The sequence below is a fragment of the Parasteatoda tepidariorum genome, chromosome 9, assembly GCF_043381705.1.
Source record: "Parasteatoda tepidariorum isolate YZ-2023 chromosome 9, CAS_Ptep_4.0, whole genome shotgun sequence".
Taxonomy (NCBI): Eukaryota; Metazoa; Arthropoda; class Arachnida; order Araneae; family Theridiidae; genus Parasteatoda; species Parasteatoda tepidariorum.
Window position 1 is genome coordinate 49,814,867 of NC_092212.1, and position 24,398 is coordinate 49,839,264.

The following is a 24,398-nucleotide window of genomic DNA, read 5'->3' on the forward strand; positions in this document are numbered from 1 at the left end:
CGATCCCCGGACTTGAATCCTATCGAGCACGTTTGGGATGCTCTAGGGAGGCGTGTATCTGCCATCAATCCGCCCCCTCAGACCCTTGCCACGCTTGCAACTGCTTTACAAGAGCAATGGCTCTCACTTCCTATTGAACTGATAGACCGCATAATTGAAAGCATCACACATCGCTGTTTGTGCTGTATTGCTTCTAGAGGCAATCATATTCCATATTAAAGGTACTTTTTCTATTGCAAACCGATACTTCCAATTTGTTTATTTTATACATGTGCTAATTTCTATACTACTATTAATGTCTGATAATTTCTTTTTATGTTGTTTAATACCTTACTATGTGTTGTATATTGTGGGTAAGTTTCATAAAATTCCATGTGTAATTTCTTGAGTTATCGCGATTTTTGTGAATTTTCCTTAATTTATGATAACCAGTGTATTTATCATGATTTATTTTAACATAGTACATCTAAAGTAATCGATAATGAAAGAAAATAATGATAATATTAATCAGTATTATTTGTAGATTTTAGTCAGGTTTAAAAGGCTGCCGATTCTATCAAAGATTCCGAATTATTTCTTATTTAATTTTTTTAAGTTATTTCAAATTGTATATTTCATTCTGGGATTTATAGATTTAATTTAAAATAATTTTAATCACAGAGATACATGACATTGCTAAGCACAAAACAAAATTACATGATATTGTACGATGCAAGACTGCCAACTTTTTATTACAAAATTTATTATTTGTATGGAATTATCTTTGAATAAACGAATTTTATAATTGTGTGCAAGAATGTTTAAATTAGCTTGAAAAATTCTCGAGATATGATGAAATACGCAAAAAGTAAAATTAAAATTAAGGGATCCAAACGTTGGGTCGCTCTCCTGACCAAACTATGAGGACCATATCTCCCAGATTGCGGCTAGTCTGTATATTTTGGGGATCAAAAATTTAAATTCGTCGAAAAGATCGCATCTTTATTGAAAGTACGTTTTCGTGTCAGATTGTGTAATTTAAATATCGTCTGCTTTAATTAATTAATTAGCATATTTGAGATCATCCTATAAAATCTTTAAGATTGAGTCCTAAAAGGTGAAGATCCGATCTAATGATCAAAAGTTATTATGGGTGGTCCTTTTTTTTGCACACTGTATTCTTTCATGTACAATTTTATAATCACACTGCGAATTTTTAGAAGAAATTTGTAAAAGAGGGTTTTTAAGGTGCAAAAGTAACTTACAAAATTTCTCTTTATTCTTTTATCTACATAGTTTATTTTCAGAATTTCAACAAAAGGTGATAACTTATTATAAATGATACTCTTTTTTCATCTAATTTGGCATTAACTTTTGCATTGTATTGTTTATATTATTCAGCTTTTGGTAGAAACAAACATATTTGCTTGTGGGGCTACTTTAGAATAATAAATAGAACTGTAGAAGAATAATGTAATAAGGTGAGAGGGCCAGTGTGGACATGCCATCACTGATTCCATTTAACTTGCTCTATGCAATGCTGTATGATAAAAACATATTTTAATTAAAATATGTCAATATCTATTCTTCCATGAGACTTAGATTGAAATAAAGTTCATTTGGCTTTAGATGTACCTTTCTAACTGGCAAAAAAATTGCTGCTTTATAAATTAAGCAGCAGCTTTTTTTTAAAAAAATTTATAGTAAAACTAAACAACTTTGTAATTCCAGATATGAACCAGAATGCAAGTAAATGCCCATTTTATTATTATAAAAATACCTATAAGTTAAAAATAAAATTTAATATAGTTTTCTTGACAAATGCATAAAAAAATGCTCACACTAGCCGGCTCTCCCCAATTTGTTATTTTTATTACAGATCCATGCTTTAGGTCTATGATTCACTTATCTGTTATAAAGTCCTTGTTATTTATAAATATGTTATTTTGTGTCAATTTGACAATTAATGATCATAATGTTAATATAAAAATATAAATGTAAAATAATATTAATGTAGTAATGTTAATATAAAAAAAATCATTATTTATGGTTTTATATAATCATTCTACAACAGTTACCAATTTCAAGTAAATTATATTTTTCCTTAAAAGTTAATTTTTTCGGCAAGTGTAGAGAAAAACACATTTTATCCTGCGATCTGTTCATTTTACAAAAGCATTTCATTGATGAATGTTTAAGCTGAAAGTATTATCTACCGAAGAAAAAATACAGATTTGTGTTATTACAACCATCCGTTCGGATTTCACAACGGGATTGCCCATTTCTTGAGAAAAAAAGTGTTTTTTCTTTTTTTTTCAAACTTTGATTTTACATTAGTTTACATACACTTGCCAATTTTGCATTTACATATTACAATTACATTTTACATGTTAAAATTTTATATGTTACGTATTTTTGGAGCTGAAACTTTCAGAATATTAGCTTTATAGCAAATGACCCCATTTTAGAGAATGCCGTAAAAAAATTTCAAACTTTCGTTTCTTACGACCACTCTAGAGATATGACCACCATTTAATACTTTAAATATTTTATGTCAGCACCATAATCAGTTAAGAGCCCCACCGAGTCGATCACCATCAAAATCGGAAACGACAATTTCGGGTCGCATTACAGGGTTTTCATTTAGTTTAGCAAATATACAAAAATAACACATCATGATGGTTACAATTGTAATAATAATTATGGTTTGTCTCAATTTTGTTACCATCATTGCCTTTTCTGTACCAAAAATGAGCCTCGATTGAAAAACTTAAGTTTCTATAAAACTTTAACCTCAAGATTTTTAAAATTTTAACTTAAATATTACGAAATCTATGCTACCGAAATAAACATTTAAGTTTAAAACAAAAGTTTGTAAAAATGAAAATTTATAATTGTACTGAATAACTAAATTATAAATTAAACTAAATTATAAATTATTAAACTAAATTATAAATTACTCACTAGCTAAAAATTTTACTCTATACTAGAACCCTAGAATATATACATTCTAATCAACAAATTCAGATTTCCTCACTTAGGTTCTATTTATAAATTCAAAAGAAAGCCAATTTTGAGTGCCAACTTTACCTATTTCTTGCAATTTTTATTTTAGTTAATGATTTCGAGTAGTTAATCTGTTTCTAAAAATAAATAATAAAAAAATAGTTTATCGGAGCATCTACTCCTGTAACAGAATGTTCCCGCAAAGTTTCTTAAGTCGTTAATGCCAACTTTCCCACTGTGTTTCATTTTTTTACAAACGATAAGGATTGGTAACTATATTATTTCATTCTTGAAATAGATCTCGGATTTATAAGACATTCGTATTTTGTATACATATACACGACAGAATAGTATTTGTATAATTGTATGAATTTTTATTTACAAGTACACATCTCTGATGTTTTAAAACTGACTTTGAAATACAGCGGTTGGACAAAATTATGGAAACATTTCTATATTTACTCTATGCAAACAATTTTTGTTTTAGCGCCAAATGTTTTTGGAAGATTTTACTTGGCAAAACTGTTGGCACAAATTGAAAGATTATGCTTGAAGCATTTAGAATTGGTGTCATTTTTACCCATGCAAAGTCCGAATCAGAAAATGAGGAGCTCAATAACTACTTTTTAACTTTAATACCAGCAATTTTTTTTATAACCGTCGTTGAACAGCCGACGCAATTTTTTCGGTTTACGACTAATGTTCAACTCCGTAACGTTGTAATTTTGAACCCAATCCAGAAGACAAGGGAGCTCCTGGATCAAGTAGTGGGAGAAATTTGCCTTCGTGGGGGACTTTTTGATGGAACTAACCCGCATTCGCGTTACATGGAGTGGAAGACCGCGAGAACCTCCCACGGTTAGCCTGACGGCAAGGGGACTCTAACCCATGATCCGTCTACCACTGAGGATATTTCACGTCAGCACTGTGGTTGGTGCAAGCCGGATGCTGAATTCGTATCGACCAGCCAACGCTGGGATCGAACCCCGGTTCACCAGCTACTTTAATATCATTTTACAGCTTTGGATATAAAAATGCTTGCTTAATTATAGTGGTACTGAAAAAGAAAAGAAGCTTTTAACTTTCTACGCTCATTTTGATCAATGCAAATTTTGCATAGGTAAAGAGAACACTATTTTTAAAACCTACTAGCATGATCTTTCAAATTGCGCTAACAGTTTTGTCATGAAAAATCTTCCAAAACACATGCTGCTAAAATAATAGAATAAGTGTATCCATATTTTTGTCCAACCAGCAGACATAACCTCCTACACATGAGAACTTCAAGGAAATATTATGTCCTGTGGTAGCGTACGAAAAAAGAAAGATATTTTTAAGGGAAATTTAGACGAAATACCTTTCATTTTAATTTACTACAATATTAAAACCTCTTCTGAAAATCGAAAAATTCCGTAAAAGTTGAACTGTCAATAATTTTTTTCCTATTATTTACTATTCTTATTATATTACGGAAATTGAAAATCATTAGTTTAATATTTAGCTTTTAATAATTAAAATAAAAGTGTTTATTGTAAAAAAAACTATACATTTTAAAAGGCAAAAATTAGTATGTTTATAGTTGGAACATTAATCTGTATAGTAATATCGAACGAAGCACAAACAGACTTTTTAAAGCAAATATATAAATGATAGTCCTTATTTGGTTTAAATAATTATTTAATTAGATACGTTTTAAGTAATTTATAAGCAATAATCAAAAATTGCTTAATTTGAAAATGTAATAAACACTAAACTTTTTACATGGAAGAATTAAAATGCATTGAAACCCTTTGCAATTAAAGAATTTAAATTAAAGTCATCAGTGTTCTGTTGATATTGTTTTGTTGAAATGTGGTTTTATTGTTTGAATTTTTAAAATATTACACAATTTATCAAAAATTACCGTTTTACAATTATGACACAATTTTTGTAAGCTTTAATGAATATTATTCAAATTAATAAATATGTAGTTCTATTTGTCAAATATTACACCTATTTATAAATACTTTTCAAATAATTTAATAAATATTTTGTACTATTTAATTGTTATTACATAATTTAAAAAATGTACAATTAAGAAAATATTACTCAATTAAATAATATTACACAACTTAACAGATGTTACTTAATTCCATTAATACTACTGAGTTTAATAAATATCACTCAATTTAATAAATATCACTCAATTCAATATATTGGAATTTTTAAAGTCACTGAACATTTCGCTATGACATGAGTCACCCTGCATTACAAGCATCGTACTATGAAATAGTGGAACAATTGCCATATTAGAACAATAGCAGAGCAGCTGCCAACAGACTATTTTTAAAAAAGTATTTTAATTTCTTGAAACCAAACAATACGTTACAGTTTAAATCACATACTAAGAACAATAAACGTTTAAATGGGATTTAAAACTTTCTGTGGAACCTGTTAGCTGTCAACGTCATCATTTAAAGATGGGTCTCTTTTTTTTTTATTCATTGAACGTGACATTTACCCCTTTGTCTGCCATTTCACACTAAACGCTTACAATAAACGATTTTAAAATGATAAAAAAGTGAAGTTTTCAAATTTAGTAGTTAATTGGACGCATTGGAGTTGTTCAAAAAGTAATTTCATTTTTTCCCAACAGAGGACATTATTATACTTTTACACAACCAACTGCATACTTAAGACGCATAATCATTATATAGTTGAACAGCTGATATTGATATAAGAAGTCCTGCTTGTTAAAAAGTTCGATTGATTCTAAGCAGTAATTTTTGGTTGGTGCAAATACGGAAAAAGAAAAACGGAATTTTCGGATTATTTTACTTTTTTGCGATCGAAAAAATAAAAATGTTATTCAAGCAAAAAAAAAAAAAATATCCGATGTGTACGGAGGACATATATTGCCAGTACGCCAATGTCAAAACTGGTTTGCAATCCTGCAAAACTTTGATTAAGATGCGCGAACGATGCACTACTCCAGTTAAGCTAATGAGGACACAATAAAGGCATTGATTGATGTAAACCGGTGACGGATGGTCTCTGCAAAACTTTTTAGACATAAAACCATTTCTTCAAATAAAGAGATTAAAAATCAATTGGATCAGTTTTTTGCAACAAAGAACAAATATTTTATGTTTGTGGAATAATGCTTCTGCCAGAAAGATGACAAAAGTTAATTGGTCAGAATGGACAATATATGATTCAGTAAAATATTTATTCATTATGAGGAAATCACCTTTTATTTCCATAAATAAATAATAAAAAAAAACACGAAATTATTTTCCAATTAACCCAATAATTTAAATCAGAAACTTGATAAAAACCAACTGAACCTTATCTTTATTTATTTTTGGTTTTGCTCTGGAATGTATAGTTCGTTCACTAGGAGTTGGCACTTGGATCCGCCTACATCACGTGATATCCGACGATACTATTTCGCTATTTTTGGGAGAAGGATGTGAACAATCCTGAACAAGATTGCTATTCGGGGATCGTATTGCAAAAATATTTATTTCGCAATCTTTATGTGCATTTTTTTAACATTAAATATTTCATAAATTTGATGACATTTCTCTCTTTTGAGTGAATAGTTTGTCCTTTTTGAGATATTTTGCAGGGAAGACAGCAATTTTTAAATTTAAAATATATTTAATTAGCTAGAGTGACGAAAGCTATAATAGAATTCTCTGTTTGCGTTTGGCACGCATTGAGGGTTGTCTCAATTTCAAGAGCAGAGATGTTTCTCCTCTTACTCCAGTTCTGAAATGAACTCAGCGTCCGAGGAGGTGGAGCTAAGTGCCAACTCTTAGTGAACGAGCTATAATTAGTCAGTTACTTAACTTATTAGTTTCGAGACTACCTACTCTATAAGTAAACAGAATAAAAAGTTCACTAGATTTTAACCAAATTGTTGCTATCACATACTTTTTATCTTATTGCATTTGGTGCAGCAATCACATCACAACAGTCAAGAACTCAACGCAACATCGGTTATTAAGAACAAATAAAAGAAAGAATAAAACGTGTATATAAATTTTTTTCTTGTTGTTGTTTCTTAGGCTGCTTTGTGAAACCTAGGTAATTTATGGCAGAGCTTGCGTTTCCTGTTCTTCAGTGGTGCCACCTATGGCCATGAATACGATTTTAGCCACACACACACACACACATCACAGCCCGTTTTAAAAGACGGACCCATTCATTTTCCACAGATAGTAATTTTATCCTAAACTAGAGAATTATCAATCTCCAATTAAGTGCCAAGGAGGTTTTGATTTATTATGGGAATTTGGAGGACTTTGTAACTCGATAGATTTTACGTGCACCAGTCATCATTAACTAAAAAAGGGGGTCTTAGGCCTGGTGGATCGAACTCATGACTTCTTGGACATGGTCCCAATGCCCTGCCAACCAGGCTACCTCGGGCTTATTTTTCTAGTTTGAAATATTTTTAAGAATCATTTCAAACTGTTTAACACAGTTAAAACTGATTTTCAAGTTTTTAGTGCGCATTTCCCAGTATATCATTAAAAGATAAATGTCATCTTACCATCTCTCGCATTCTCACTGGATAGAAAAAGTTACATGATATGATCATTAATGGACAAAGATCCAGATATCTTTTTCCATCATCCTCGTGAAATTAATTAAAATTGTATCGATATTTCCCTGTAAATTATTCTTTCATTCTCTTTTTCATTGGTAGTTATATCTACGTATCATCTATTATTATTTTTCTAAAAGATTTTTGATATTGTTTTCCAGAACTGCTGGCTTGAAATTAATGGTTTTGTTAATTTCTATGATGAAATACCATAATAGTATTGATTGTACCATATTTTTATGATCAAAATCTTTAATTATCGTTTTACAATTATTAAACAACTAATAAGTTAATTTTACTTTTACAATAATTAAAAAAATAATTCATTCTGATTCGACAAAATTCGACCGGATACGACAAAATAATTTAAAAAACGGTACAGAACTAAAAACTAAAATTTGCAGATTTTTCATTAGTTTTGCCAATTTTTAGGAGGCTTTACACGGCCTAAGTTTGCCGATTTAAACGTAGAATACGGAGTAAATAATCAGGAATAGGGGAATAACTATATACAATATTTACATATATAAATATAAACGAAAAGTGAGGAAAATCAACAAGCATCTCGATTCCCAGTATCGCGGCCTAAATGTACTGACTAGTACAGGGCGAACGGAGCTCCTAACCCAGAGAATTATTATACTCCTTCATCTAAGTTTATAAAATAATGAGGGGAGGAGGATAGATAGCGAGGTCTAAGTTAGATTAAAGTTTAATTCGTAAATTTCAAAATTTAGGATATAGTATGATAGCACGAGAAAATAAGCAATAAGAGATCTGAAATATGTATAAAAAAGAAAAGAAAAACTACTTACAATATATACAAATAATTACAAATTAAGTGCGCTAACCTCTGTACCCTCCCTTGCTTCCAATGGGCCTAAGTGTAACAACATGGTGTATCACATAACTCTTTGAATTATATTAAAGTAGAGTTGAGTAAAGATCCTATAAATCGAATTTATTAAAACAATAATCATGCATTAAAAGACTACCACTCGAAAATATTTATACGCTGTTTGGTGCAAGTTCGCATCACTGTTACTTAATAATTAATTGAAATTTACAATTAAATTTTAGCACTTATAGTAAAGTAATAGTATATTAATAATAGTATTTTTGGCAAAACAATCTAACAAGTTTTTATGGTAATTAGAAATTAAAATAATAATAATCATAAAACAATCATTTGAAAAAAAATAAAATTGTAAAGATTTTTGAAGGTAAGCAAAAAAGCTTTTTGTGTCGAAATTTTATTTTAATAGAATAGGAAACTAAGTTTGTGAGACCAAATATGTGTTATAATAAAGAAAACATTTATTTGAGAACTTTGGATTAACCCCTTGAAGACGGGTGATTCAGAAAAAGCATTCGTACAAAATCAGGATCAGGACGTAATTAAATAAAAAACGGTAACTTAAATGTAGTCGTTTCTAATTTGACAGACTTACTTTGCTTTTACTTGAATTATTGTTAGTTTAATCATATATATAATCAATGTTAATTCAAAGTGTAACTAAATAGTTTTATTTTGAACAAAGTAATGGTGAATTAAATAAATCAAACAATTATAACTCCACCCACAAATAAATGAATTACTTTGATTACCAGTTTTATCTTTTTACCCTGGTTGATACGTTTTTTGCTGGCGCGTATTTGAGACAGTCGGCGCGAAAGGGTTAATTTTTAGTTTATATTTAACAATTTGTTTTATCTTCTGAAAAGAGAAATGCTTCAGAAAAAGTCCTACTATTTCTACATAATTCAAATACATAAACCGCTTTTTATTTACTTACTGTCCAGTCAACTAATACGCCTTTTGCAAAATATTTAAAATATTATTAGACAATTAAAAACTAAAGCGTTCGGAATTGTTGGTAATTTTTTCAACATTTTTAAAGCCTCACCACGAAAAAGCTGAAACAAAATGACGTTTCTTACGTGTTTTTGACTCAGTTACATATAATGATGTGAAAAATAACTTTTAATCAAATTTACAAACAGAGAGCGTACATTAAAATGCTCAAAAGCGTAAAAAGTTTTTATGATCTCATTCATTTTTGCACTGCGCTTTACCTATTCGTTTGTACCAGAGGTTGAAATTTTCCTAGAATAAATTTATAAATCCCAATATGACATAACATGTATACATTTGGCTGTCATTATAAAAATTAACCCCTTAACGCACAGATTTTTTGGGAAAAACCGGCCAAAAAAAAATTTTTTTTAATGTAAAAAAACACATTTTAGAACATTGTCTTTTCTTTTAGAGTAGTGTTCCCCAACTCACGGTCCGAGGCCCGTACCGGTTCGTGGATTAAATGGTCCCGGGCAGCCCATTTCATTGAAACTGAATTTAAATTCCTAGGTTTATACCCCTAATTAAAAATATCTGTGTTCTGCTAAAATTTTATTTAGTTAAAAAAAGGGGGCCCAGAAGGTAGTGACATAAATTTTTTAATGCTTGTAATGTATCATTGTCTCCGATTACCTCCAGATGGAACCGTCTCATTGCAAAGAAGCAAGCTCATGGTTCTCATTGATTTAACGTTCTAGTAAATTAAAATGTTAAATCACTTTATATTTATTTTTTGGTGTAACTGTATTTTATTTTGAAGGCATTGAATTTAAATACAATTAAAATTAATAAATCAAAATAATCTAAAATATAAACAATCAACGCCCCCCACCAGTNCCGCCCCCCCCCCCTAGCAGGCCGCGGTAAAATTATCAAACGTTAGCAGGTCCGCGGTGGTAAAAATGTTAGGGAACACTGTTTTAGAGGACAATTTTGACATATTGCGCTTTTGTTTCATGGAAAAAAGCTATATTCAGAGATGCTAACTGCTCCGGACACAGCAAACAGTATGATAGAAGACTTGACACAAATTTAAAAAAAATATCCCTTTAAATAGAAAATAAATAATTTACTGGTATACAATTTTTTTTCATAATTTTATTTTAGTTTTAAAACAATTTGAATAATAAAGTTAAAATTGCGAATTCTTGATTGCCATTTTTGCGTGGTACATATAATTTGGAAATTTATAAGCCTCTTCAAAATATTTCAGAATATTTTTCAGTATTTTTTTTTCGGAAATTAATCTTTCTTTACATTTAATTATATTTTCCATTTAAAAATATTACTTTTTGAAAAATTTACGAATATTTAAAAAAAAAAGGTTATTTAAAATTTTTTTTTTAATCCTTTTCACTCCGATGGCTCGTGGAAGGCGATATCAACAGCCATCACTATAAGATTGAACACTTTTATACCTTGATAAGTAGTAACCATATTATTTTAAGAATTATAAAAAGTTTATAAAAATCCTGCATTATGTATTCTAAATGATTTAGTGCTTATATTAGTGAAAACAGCATATTAAAGTACTCAAAGTGCAAAGGGTCAATGGTTATCTCGTCTTCTTATTGAGATGAAAACATATTTTTTTTTATGTTGAAATGCATTATTTGAAAATAATAAAAATAATACACATTATAAAAATACATTTTTAAGATTCTTTGTATTCTGATCTCCCATTAATAAAAAATCATTTCAAAGAAGGTGATCTTTTATTTTCTTGACTGTTATCAAAATTGCGAATTTATGATTTTCTATTAAAACAAAGAAACTAATCATTTTTAATATTTTATGCTCATTATTTTTATCCTGAAATAAACATCAATTAACATTATTATTTTAGAATTACATTTAAAACACTATTAATTCAATCGTCTATATAAACTATTAACTTACTAAACTATTAACTAACTATTAATATTTATAAAAACTATTTTTTTTGCCTCTACAGATACAGTCCATCACAGATACAGTCCCGATATCCAATTAATTAAAATTTAAAAACAAAGTTATGAATCAAATTAATTTAATTCAACTAATTATTAACAAAAATTAATTATTAGCAAAATTAATTATTGACAAAAAATTAATTAACAAAATTAATTATTAACAAAAAATTAATTATTAACAAAATTAATTAAATTAATTATTAACAAAATTAATTAAAATAATTATTAAAAAAATTAATTATTAACAAAATAATTATTATCAAATTAGTTATTAACAAAAAAAAGCTTACCTTTGCTGAGAGACATAGATTTAGATGTAATAGACATGTTTCTAAGCAGTATATAGTATTCCCGGTATTAAATGGCCCTAAAAGTTAAATGCAGACATTTAATAACAGTAAATATATTTTTAAAAAAATTTTTAAGCATAAAGATCACACTTGTCTTCCTTCTTAAATGAGATGTATTGCTCGTATAAATTTCTAAGAATGAAAATCAAATTTAACATAGCGCGATATCTAGTTCCCCCATCTTAAAGTTCTTTTTTTCGCAAGGACAGTTGGGTCTTGATAAATGACATTTCCGCGGAAGTTTTGGCTCTGAACCTCGACATTTTACTAAACAGACGCATGGAAACTGATAAGCAATTCGCCAGTCTTTAAATTTAGAAGATTTACACGACTTTCTTAAGGTTATGTTAATTTATTTCCGAAATGCTTTTTAGAGACCTGAATCAGAGGAAACCAACCACTACATGAAGAAAAGAAATGAACCAACTGAAAAGAATTTATACAAATCCTAAGAATCTGTGGTTAAAAGCACCAGGTGATTAACACTTAAAAGAAGGAGATGCATGCATCGTTCTTCTTTACTTTTGTTATTCAGTTATTCCAAAAATAACTCTGAAAGACATTTTTTCTTCTGTTACATGAGATTTTTTAAAAGATATTATATACTTTCGTACTGCTGGTTTGAAATCTGCATTTGGTTCCTCTCACCAAGCTGCAGTTTCTTTAAATGATATTTTAAGTCCATTTTTTGACGAAATGCTATTGAAACGCTGCATGTAAAAAGAGGAAGCGCCCCTAGAAGCGTATGACGACATTTACAGACTTGAGTTCCTGCGCAATTTTCCTAGAAATTTGTTGCAACAATTATGTGGCCTCCTGTTATGTATAAAGTTTTAAAACGTTTTTGTGTTTTTAATGATAAAAAAAACTGCAACTTGGAGAGAAGAGTGTGATACGAAAATATTTATCAACTGTTTAAAAACTAAATCAATCTTTCAATTGTTATAAAACTAAATTATAACATCAAACATATCAGCTGCGAATGAGTCAATTTTATATTAAAAACTCAACTAAAAGAGGAAACATCATCCTGAAAATTGTACCTTGAAATTACAGGGTTTGGACATAGACATGGAAACATTTCTACACTAACTCTTTGTTAACAATATTTCTTTTAACAGTAAATATTGTGAAAAATTTTACATGACAAAACTGTTAAACAGTTTGCTTAACACGTTCACGCAGGGAAAAGTGAAAATACTGGTAGAAGAACTATTTCAATATTAGATAATATTCGGGAGGAATTAATCTATTCTCAACAATAACAATTCACTGTAAGGAAATTTATCACGGCGAAGAAGCAATTCGATATAAAAATTGCATCCGTTAAGAACAATTGGTTAATAATGGATTTTTATTATTCCCGGAAAAAAAACTAAAATATGAAATTTATTTGTTACCAGTTTTTACACCGATGTGCCGCCCGATGGACAATCCAGCGTGACCCACCGATGGGTCACCCCGGCGTGAACGTGTTAAAGGTTTTAGAAATGATGTATTTTTTAGATATGCCAACTACTTCAGATTCAACAAAATAATTTTAAAAAAGACAGTAGAGAACTACGAACTAAAAATTTTCGAAATTTTAGGTTAATTTTGCAAACATTATACAGGACTCAACCATCACCTCCTACATCAGAAAGCCTCCACACGGTTTTTTATTAGTCTGCATTGACTATTTAACACGTTCACGCCGGGAAAAAGGAAAATACTGGTACGGGAAAAGAGAAAATACTGGTAGAAGAACTATTTCAATATTAGATTATATTCGGGAAGAGTTAATCTATTCTCAACAATAACAATTCACTGTAAGGAAATTAATCACGGCGAAGAAGCAATTCAATATAAAAATTGCATCCGTTAAAAACAATTGGTAGTTTTGGATTTTTATTATTCCCGGAAAAAAAACTAAAAAATGAAATTTATTGTTACCAGTTTTTATTTACTCCGCTGCGCTGTCAAGATCATACCTGCCAACTTTCACTCTTTCCGAGAATAGATTTTCAGAGTGGTAAACAATAAACGAAAAACAATCTGACTCAAAAATATATTTATATTTCGATCCCGTTGAAATTCGCTTGAGCAAGGATTATTATGCTTTCTTATATTTATTATAATTATTTATATGTAGTGATGGTCAAACTCATTTATAATTATCATTATAATTCAAGAAGTTAATTGGAATAATCTGAGTATTGCTACCACTTTAAATATGAAAATAAAATCTTCGGGAAAATCCGGAAGAGTTGGCAGGTATGCAAGATGAGACAATCTAGCGTGACCCACCGGTAGATCACCCCACCGTAAATGTGTTAAAAAGTGAACCAGTTCTGCGCATGAACCCAAATTCTTTTTTTAAAAGTAACAGGGAGAAATTTGTCATATATATTTGAGAATTCAATTTGTGGTGGTTGTCGAGTAAATAGGGCATACCAATTGTGCTCATAAATTAAAGAATTTTTGGAGATATATTTGCTACCACTTCCTTAATTTTCCTAGATTTTCTTTTAAATGGCTCTTTTGTTCACTGGTTAATTTCCATAATGGTCTAAACGGACTATCTATAAAAAAACACTGTGGAGGCTCAACACGGCCTAATTGTTACACAGTGTTATATGACATAAGCCTTTGAATCATTAGAAAAAGAGATGAGTTTAAAAACCATATAAATCGAATTCACTAAAACTAAAAACATACATTAGCACGTTGAATGCTACGCTAATTTTACATGACTTGCCCGTCTGGCCAAATGATAAATAACTACAAACTAAATTTGCAAATATTAGACAGATTTTGCAAGTTTTTTAAAAGGTTTAGCATGATATATCTGTTAAAAGTGGTGAATTATATAAGTTTCGAATTGTTTAGAAATAGTGGTGGATAAAAATCTACTAAATTGAAACCAAGAATCACAATTAATAAACTACCACTTGAAAATATTCATTCACTGTCCGGAGCAAGTTGGCATCTCTGTGTATAGAAATAAAACTATTTTTGTGTGTTCTATATTGCATTTATTCCTTCAAACCATTTTAGTAACGATAATAATGTTAAAAATTTGCTCGAATTATGTGTTTCTAATAATCGTGACTTCGCCGGTCACCGGTGACACCGTGGCGCTACGAACAAACTCAGTGCCGGTCACCGGTGATCCCCTTGGCATTCAACGTGTTAAAAGACCACTACTCGAAAATATTTATCCGCTGTCCCGAGCAAGTTGACATCTCTGCTTTTTATCCATGCAAAATTTATCTGATGAGCGTAGGATGTGAAAAGCTGCTTTCCTTTTTCAATGCCACTATAGTTAAATAAGCATTTTTAAATAAATGTTTAAATAATATGCAATAATCTAAAAACTGCTGGAAAAAATTTACTAAATTTCTCTTCATATTTTGATCGATTCAAATTATGCTAACTAACAAATTCGGCCTTTCAAATTACGCTAACAACTTAGCCTTGTAATATCTTTCAAAACCTTTAAAGGCAAATTATAATTGCTTACATAAAATTAGTATAGAAATGTTTCCATATTTTCATGGTAGTGTAAAAGGAATCAAACATACCTAATGCCTGTAATGTGGTAAATGAGTTTCAAAAGAACCGTTGTGTAATAATTCTAATGAAAATTGTAAAAAAAATTAAAGCAAATCAGGTTCATAACGTAAGTTTTCAGTTTCATAACTGAATTCGAGTATTTCGGTTTATTTTTTATAATCTATAATTATTATCATTTACAAAGCGNAGATCAAGCAAATTTGCTTGATAAATTAAACATGAATTGATATTTAATATGAGTCATGATTTATAAAATAATCAGAAATTTTCATGAATATAAAAAGCACAATTGATATTGAAGTATTGAATGGGATTAAATTTGATACATTCATAAGTTGTGTTTTAAAAGTGAATTTAAAGGCAAATTAAAATTGCTTACATAAAATTAGTATAGAAATGTTTCCATATTTTCATGGTAGTGTAAAAGGAATCAAACATACCTAATGCCTGCAATGTGGTAAATGAGTTTCAAAAGAACCGCTGTGTAATAATTCTAATGAAAATTGTAAAAAAAATAAAAGCAAATCAGGTTCATAACGTAATTTTTCAGTTTCATAACTGAATTCGAGTATTTAGGTTTATTTTTTATAATCTATATTATCATTTATAAAGCGTAGAAATCCAATTAATTGAACGACGAAAGCTCTAAAAACGTCATAATGTTCCATTTAATCATAATTTTTTGTTAACCGTGGTGTAATAATTCTTATGAAAACTGTAAAAAAACTAAAGCAAATCAGGTTTATAACGTAAATTTTCAGTTTCATAACTGAATTTTGAGTATTTCGGTTTATTTTTTATAATCTATAATTATTATCATTTATAAAGCGTAGAAATTCAATTAATTGAACGACGAAAGCTTTGAAAACCCCATAATGTTCCATTTAATCATAATTTTTTGTCTACCTTAATAATTAGTAACCACATTAACTGATTTACTATCCGCTTCAGAAATAAAAAAAAATGGAATAACGTTCAACACGTATCAAGCCCTTCAAAAACAGGCCCCCATTTTCAAGACTTGCCAGGTGTAAATGTAACGAAACAAAAATGATTTGAAATTAAAAAAACATAAAGTTGCCAACGAAAAATAGTGGTGGTAAACAGAACTAGAAAAACCACTGAAGCCGAGAGAGAGAAAAAATAAAAACACAACAAGAAAAATCATACTGGCTGAGAGGCAAATCATGACAAAATGCATGCCCACATCAGTGTCCATGTTTTGTCCAAGTGTCCATATTTTTGAAGAGCTTGAAATATGTCGAGTGTTATTTCATTTTTGTTTATTACGGAAGCAAATCCAGGTAAACAACAGGTTTTCAACCAGGTAATATTTTAACGCTTCTGTTTCTTGAGATTAATTACTTAGTAACCAGATTATTTTAAAAATTCAAAAAAAAATTTTAATTACCGTATTGTACGGTAGTGCTTATATTAGTTCTTAGAGCATTATAAAGTACAAAGGATTTAGTAGTAGAAATAAAAATACCATGTTCCTGCAAAGGTAATCCTTATAATGAACCACTGTGCTATCATATTTTTTCTTCCTTTTCTTTAAATTAAAAGAACTGTGCTTTTAAAAGGACTCACAAGTGTTTTGTATACGCAAAACCTCGTAAGGCAATTTATTACGAGCAATAAAAGTATTGATTTTCATTTGTGCCAATTCTTACGGACGTTTTAAATGTATCTTTAATTATTTTAACGTAATTAAAAACATGTTCCCAAAATAATATCTTCAAATTTACACAATTTAATTTATTTGAATTTTAAAAAAAAAATATTAGATTATTTTTAGTGGTACGGTGTTTATAAAAAATTATTACGATATAATGTTTTTGATTTAATTTCTAGACTGAATGTAATTCGGAACAGCTTCATGATCCAAATAATCGAAACAATCAGCAAGAAAAAAAAAGAATAACTTTTGGGCGGTTGGTCGGATTTTCATTCTATTAAGTGTTTTGGCGATATCTCAAAGAATTATCTTAGTTTATCGTGACGGAATATGCTTATTTTGAACAAAAAGCGTACTTTTTTTTTATAAAGCATGAAAATTTTTAATGAATTTGATTTAACGCTCAAATGGGACTACAAAAACGAAATTTTATAATATCCTGACAATTAAGGCTGTCTCTTAAGATAAATAAGCGTTTTACATAAAAAAAAATGGAATATTTTCTAATTTTTTTGCACTGGCGAAAGCATCACTCCGGATTCATGCTGCTTTTAAGTTCATTGAGTAAATCCACAGATCCTTGGAGTGACCTTGAATTTATAACAGAAAAAATAATCGAGATTTTCAAACTTACTGTGTAAACACATCACTCCGATCGGTGAATCTGACCCTATGGTCAATAATGTAAATAAAAAGTGGTTGTAAGTTTTTCTTTCCTCGATTAGCAACAAGGAAAAAAAAGAATTTCCCTTGCTCTTGAACTGGCAATTTGTGTTCATAGCTTGAGTGGTCTTTCTATATCATATGAATATTATTCCTAAAATTAATATTTTTTTACAAAGTTTTGAATTAAAAACCATTTGCACTCCAGTAACAACTATATGGAGAAATCGAAAGCAGGGGTGAAAGCGAGACGGAAAAGAGGAAAGGCTGGTAGTAAAACCTTTTCAGTTATAGCTAGTTTTGGGGAGGAGTTTACTTATTATTTTTTAAAACTACTGAACAATATCTACTTCATTTGGCTTTACAAAAAATATTAAAAATAGGATGCAAAATAAGTACTCATTTTCAGAATTTGAAAGACGTGAATTTGGAAAACGAAAGTGATTTGAAACATTAAACTTAAGGCAGCCAACGAAAAATGGAAAATAAGAAACAAAACTTAAAAGAAAAAACGAGAGTTGAATAGAAAATAAAAAACAAGTAAGTAAATAAATAGAATAAAATAAATAAAAATAAATGGAATAAAATACATAAAAATAAAATAAAATAATAATAATGATAACGAAAATAATAAATAAATAATCACGAAACAAGAAAAACAGCTGTGGCTGAAAGAGACAAATCAGGGTAAAATGCATTCCCACGCGCTATGGTGAGAAACTAATGTCATTAACAAGAGAATCAGCACATTCATATGAATAAAACAAGATTCAAGGGCATCAAAATGAGCTGATGCGTCTGGAGTGGAAATAATTTTGTCATTGTCGAAATTGAATTTATGCCCAAAATTCCAATTATGTATTATTAAATTATGTAAAATTTAATTATGCATAAATTGTTGTTATTAATAATTTTTCGCATTTTTGAAAACAAACGTATCTATCATATTCCTTAAATCTAATTTATAAGGCACCTCTGATTTATCCGATGTAAAGGTTGCTCTATCAAAGGTACATTATGGTTAGTGCCCCAGCAATCATTCCTAGTGATAGCATCTTTGTGACTTAAGTTTAATTTAGTTAAAAGTGATTTAAATTTAATTATGTTAACAGCCCTGAAAATGACATTAAAGCCAAACCGGGAGTGGATATGAGCAATTTGTTGAAAATTAGGGAGAAACACGACAAAGTAACAAGTTCGCTGTAAGAATTCAAAGAAGAGGAGCTTCTAGATCTAGAATTTAGCGAGAGCTGAATTAACTATCGAAGGGTAAAATCCACGGTTAGCAGCGACAGAGGAGGAAGTTAAATTCAGAGTTTAAAGAAGAAGAGTTAGGGTAAATGTTAAGTGAGAAGAAAAAGAAAATGTGAAATGTAGAAATTTTCTAGCAATTAGAGTGATTAGAATTAACATGTTCATCCTAAAATATCTAAAAAGTGATAAGAGAAAAATAAATTTCCATGTCTGTAGTAAATTGAACATTGCGGTCAGATAAGTTGACAACAGAATGTAACTCAAGAAAATCAATGCTATAATATAGTGGTTACCAACAGGAGGCCCGCATCTGGCCCGCCAAGCCTTTCTTTTGTGGCCCGCGTACTAAAATATATTAGTTGTCGTTTTTCTGCGGAGATTTTTTGTAAAAAAAATCTATATGAGTTTAAAATACTTTTCTTTCGTTTAAAAAAAACTAATTTCTTCGTTTCTGTAAAACATATCAACGGTGCAAAAAAAAAAAAAAAATTCTCAGGTTTTGCATCCAAGAAAATATTTATTTAAATACAAAAATAATCGTGTATGTTGCTCTCTTATANGTATTTTGTGACTATAATTTAGCATGTGTGTATCAGAAATTTTCTCAAAGAAATTCTCCCATTTAACTTTTTGAAACCACTCATTTTTGACGAAATTATTTTCATTTGAATTTCATTAGAGGGAATGAATATCATGTTTTATTTAAAACCCTTGAATTGAATATCGCATGAGCGGAAAAGAAGAAAAAAAAATTTATTTCAGATGCTTGAGAATTTTTTTATTGCTTTAATTCCTAATAAAACGAAAAAAAATTTTATTTTTCACAGAATTAAATTTAAAAAAAAAAAAAAATTCACTAAGTTTCTGATTAAGAGAAGATTTAAAATGATACGTAACAAGCATTATTTGTAATGCTTGTTATTTTACTTTTTAATATTAAAAAAACTTTGATAAAAATCTGACAGTAATATATAATGTTCCTTCAAACATAAAAGAGTCCTATATAAAATTTTGATAAAGTTGTGACCCGCCATTTGACTGGTGTTTTTAATTGCGGCCCCTGGCCATATGTAAGTTGGAAACCCCTGCTATAATAAATCTATAGTTGATTCAGCTCTTGCTAAACTTACAGGACAAAAACTCCCCTTTCTTTCTAATTTTTACAATGAACTTGTTACTTTTCCGTTTTTCTCACCATTTCACAGCAAAATTGCTTATATCCTACCCCGTTTTGCCTTTAAATTCATTTTTAGGCCATTTAACAAAATTAAATTTAATCCACTTAAAGATCCTGACAGAATGAATAATTGCTGGGGCATGTGCCATATATCTTCCCAGTGCGACCTTGACTACGTCGGGCAAACCAGGTACGCTTTAAAATTTCAACTTAATGCTCATAATAGATACATAGATACGATTTTGGACATAAGTTCACTTTCGACAACGTCAAAATTATTTCCACTCCTTTCACAACAGCTCATCTTGATGGCCGGGAATCTTGCTTCATTCGTATGAATGCCGAATCCCTTGATAACGACAATTCCTCTCCACCTCTTCATAACACGTGATATGCATTTTTTCCTGATTTGTCTCTGTCGGCCACAGCGGATTATCTTCTTATGTCTTTATTAATTAACTATAGCCACCTAAGGCGTCCAGCTGTCCGCCACGCTAAAGGTTTTCACAAATAAAGTTTTTTAAAACGTAGCAGAAAATCTGAAGATTAGAGGACAATTAAAGTGTTCCTGTCCTGCAATTTTGTCTTCATATCCAATTCTGCTGCAGACATAAGTTAAACTTTTCTCCACTTTGATAAATGTAAACTAATGCGAACCTTACAATTAAATTATTAATTCCTTCGTATATTATTGGTTTAAGTTGTCGAAAATTAATATTTCAATTGTAAGGTTCGCATTAGCATACATTTGTAAGAGTGGAGAAAAGTATATGCATTTTTNCTACTTGCTTTTGAAGTTGATGCTTGACCTGTGACTTAGTGAGTTTTTCTGATGATTTTGAATGATTTTCTTTTTTTAATTTGTTAATTATTTTGAATGTATCTTGTTTTCCTGGACCTCTATACAAAACCATCGGGGTACTGAGGGAGATTTTTTAAGCATTTGCTTCTCCCTCAAATAGAAATGGTTTTGTTTTTAATGCTTCCGAGGCCGGTACCCCCTGAAGACGTCGGCTTCGGTGGTCTTATTTTTATTTTTATTTTATTCGTTTTTTGTATTTAAAGAAGAAGAGTTAGGGTAAATGTTAATAGCGCTGAAAAAGAAAATATGAAATACAGAAATTTTCTGGCAATTAGAGTGATTAGAATTTACATGTTCTCCCTAAAATATCTATAAAAAAGATAAAGTAAAATAAACTTCCACGTCTGTAGTAAATTGAACATTGCGGTCAGTCAAGTTGACAACCGAAAATATTTCAAGAAAATCAATGCTATAATACAGTGGTTATCAACTGGCACCCCGCGGGCCGCATCCGACCCGCCAAGCCTTTCCTTTGTGGCCCACGTACTAAAATATATTAGTTGTCGTTTTTCTGCGGAGATGTTTCGTAAAAACTCGATATGAGTTTAAATTACCTTTCTTTCGTTTAAAAAAACCTAATTTCTTCGTTTCTGTGAAATTTAACATACCAATGGTGCAAAAAAAAAAAATTCTCAGGTTTTGCATCCAAGAAAATATTTATTCAAATACAAAAATAATCGTGTATGTTGCTCTTTTTTATTTCTTTTTTTTTGTATTTTGTGACTATAATTTAGCATGTGTGCTTCAGAAAGTTTCTCGAAAAAATTCTACTATTTAAGTTCTTGAAATCACTCATTTTGGACGAAATTATTTTCATTTGTAAATTTTAAAACGCATAAAAGAGGGAATGAATATCATGTTTTATTTAAATCCCCTGAATTGAATATTGCATGAGCGGAAAAGAAGAAAAAAAAATTATTTCAGATGCTCGAGAATTTTTTTATTGCTTTAATTCCTAATAAAACGAAAAAAATTTTTTATTTTTCACAGAATTAAATTTAAAAAAAAAAAATTCACTAAGTTTCTGATTAAGAGAAGATTTAAAATCATACGTAACAAGCATTATTTGTAATGCTTGTTATTTTGCTTTTTAATATTAAAATTCTTTATTGCTTTAATTCCTAATAAAACGAAAAAAATTTTATTTTTCACAGAATTAAATTTTAAAAAAAAAAAATATTTTCACTAAGTTTCTGATTAAGAGAAGATTTAAAATGATACGTAACAAGCATTATTTGTAATGCTTGCTATTTTGCTTTTTAATATTAAAAAAATTTTGATAAAATCTGACAGTAATATTTAATGTTCCTTCAAACATAAAAGAGTCCTATATAAAATTTTGATAAAGTTGTGACCCGCCATCTGACTGGTGTTTTCAATTGCCATATGTAAGTTGGAAAACCTTGCTATAATAAATCTATAGTTGATTCAGCTCTTGCCCCTTTCTTTCTAATTTTTACAATGAACTTGTTACTTTTCCGTTTCTCTCACCAGTTCACTACAAAATTGCTAATATCCTACCCCGTTTTGCCTTTAAAGTCATTTTTAGGCCATTTAACAAAATTAAATTTAATCCACTTAAAGATCCCGACAGAATGAACAATTGCTGGGGCATGTGCCATATATCTTGCCAGTGCAACCTTGACTACGTCGGGCAAACCAGGTACGCTTTAAAATTTCAATTTAATGCTCATAATAGATACATAGATACGATTTTGGACATAAGTTCACTTTCGACAATGTCAAAATTATTTCCACTCCTTTCACAACAGCTCATCTTGATGCCCGGGAATCTTGCTTCATTCGTATGAATGCCGAATCCCTTGATAACGACAAGAGTTCCTCTCCACCTCTTCATAACACGTAATATGCATTTTTTCCTGATTTGTCTCCATCGGCTACAGCGGATTATCCGTTATGTCTTTATTCATTAATTTTGTTTATTTATTTATTTAATTTTCTTTTTTTTTATTTATTTTATTTTATTTATTTATTTTTCTTATTATTTTTTTTTATTTCACTCTCGGCTTCGATCCGCAGTTTCCGTAGTTCTATATTTTTTTTTTGTCACCTTTATTTTCCATTTACGTTTGGTACTTATAGTTCAGTTTTATGTTTCATATCACTATTGTTTTCCTGATTCACTTCTGGCAAGTCTTGAGAATGGGGCCGATTTTAGAGCTCTCGAAACACGTCGACTTTTTCTTCTGAAGCCACATGAAGTTTTTTTTCATGCACATTTTTCCGCTTCTGTTTCTTTTGATTATTCTTACAATTCATCCAAAAAATAATTTAATAATGAATCAAGACTTTCTATATATAGAAATATGAATATGAATTTTAATCTATGAAAATGAATCTTTCACAGAAATATGAATCATAGAAACGTAAATCTTTCACTTTATTTACAAGAAAAAAATTATTATATTTTAAAATTTCTTATCTTATCTCACAATTGGCTTCTATGTTTACGCAAAATGTCCTAAAAGGCACGACATTCTTGTATATGCAGTGCCCTAGCAAATTCAGAAATAATCGATTTAATCTTAATCTTAAATCATATTTATTAAAACCAAATTTATCGCAAGCAGCCATCTTTCAACCTTTTGGAGAAAATTTCTTGAAGTGGTAACTTTGATGTGTGATTCTTTGTTTTGTAAAATTTGATTTAAAGTCATTTTCCACACCATTATATAGATGGCTACATGGCCTGATAACTTTTGGTGGAAGAATAATTTTAATGTAGCGAATCCAGATATAAAGAGAAATGTGACACATTAAAGAAACAATTTTTTGAACCGTTACAGCGGTAAAACGATAAGAGCAAGTCTCTCAAAACTTTGTGTACCACCGGGTGATAAATCTGAATTTTGTGAAAAAGAAAGGTATGTTTCTTCAGAAAAAGCGAATTTTTTGATCAAAATAGATATATTTCACCACGGTTACAGTCAACTGTAATATACTGTTAACTGAAATATCTGTATGTTAACTGTACATATTTCAAAAGATTTCTTTCAGATATTGCCAAAGCACCTTCCACAATGGATAATCTGACTAATCATTCAAAAGTTCTAAAAATAATCCGTTAATTTTTTCCTGGCATCGCATAGTTTTTTTCCCTATCCTTTTTATGTATGCAACTTGTAGTTAAATAATTTAACTAGATGCTTTTATTAGCATAATTAGTTAGGAAATTACAACATTTAATATGGATTTCCAACTTTAAGACCCTACATTAGAGGTCCCAGAAAGTGCCTGCTGCAACAAACTGGAGTACCGAGAGGTAAGGTGATGGGTACCACGGGGTGTCAAAAACTTAAAGTCCTAATCCTTTAACCCTAATTAATCCTTTAACCCTTTCTAGCCGACTGTCACAAATACGTGCCAGTATAAAGCCGTATCAATCAGGGTAAAAAAATAAAACTGGTAATCAAAGTATTTCTTGAGCAGCTTATTTGTGGGCGGAGTTA

The 24,398-nt window shown here is 29.7% G+C and overlaps 1 protein-coding gene across 1 annotated transcript in view; it reads right to left on the minus strand.

Moving 5' to 3' along the window:
• LOC107440440 (obscurin) overlaps positions 1–24,398 on the minus strand; it is a 285,805-nt gene that overhangs the window by 255,850 nt on the left and 5,557 nt on the right. Inside the window, exon 2 of the mRNA XM_071185809.1 lies at positions 11,680–11,756. Within this exon, the coding sequence (XP_071041910.1) occupies positions 11,680–11,716 (37 nt within the window). The 5' untranslated portion in view covers positions 11,717–11,756. The remainder of the gene's footprint in view (positions 1–11,679; positions 11,757–24,398) is intronic.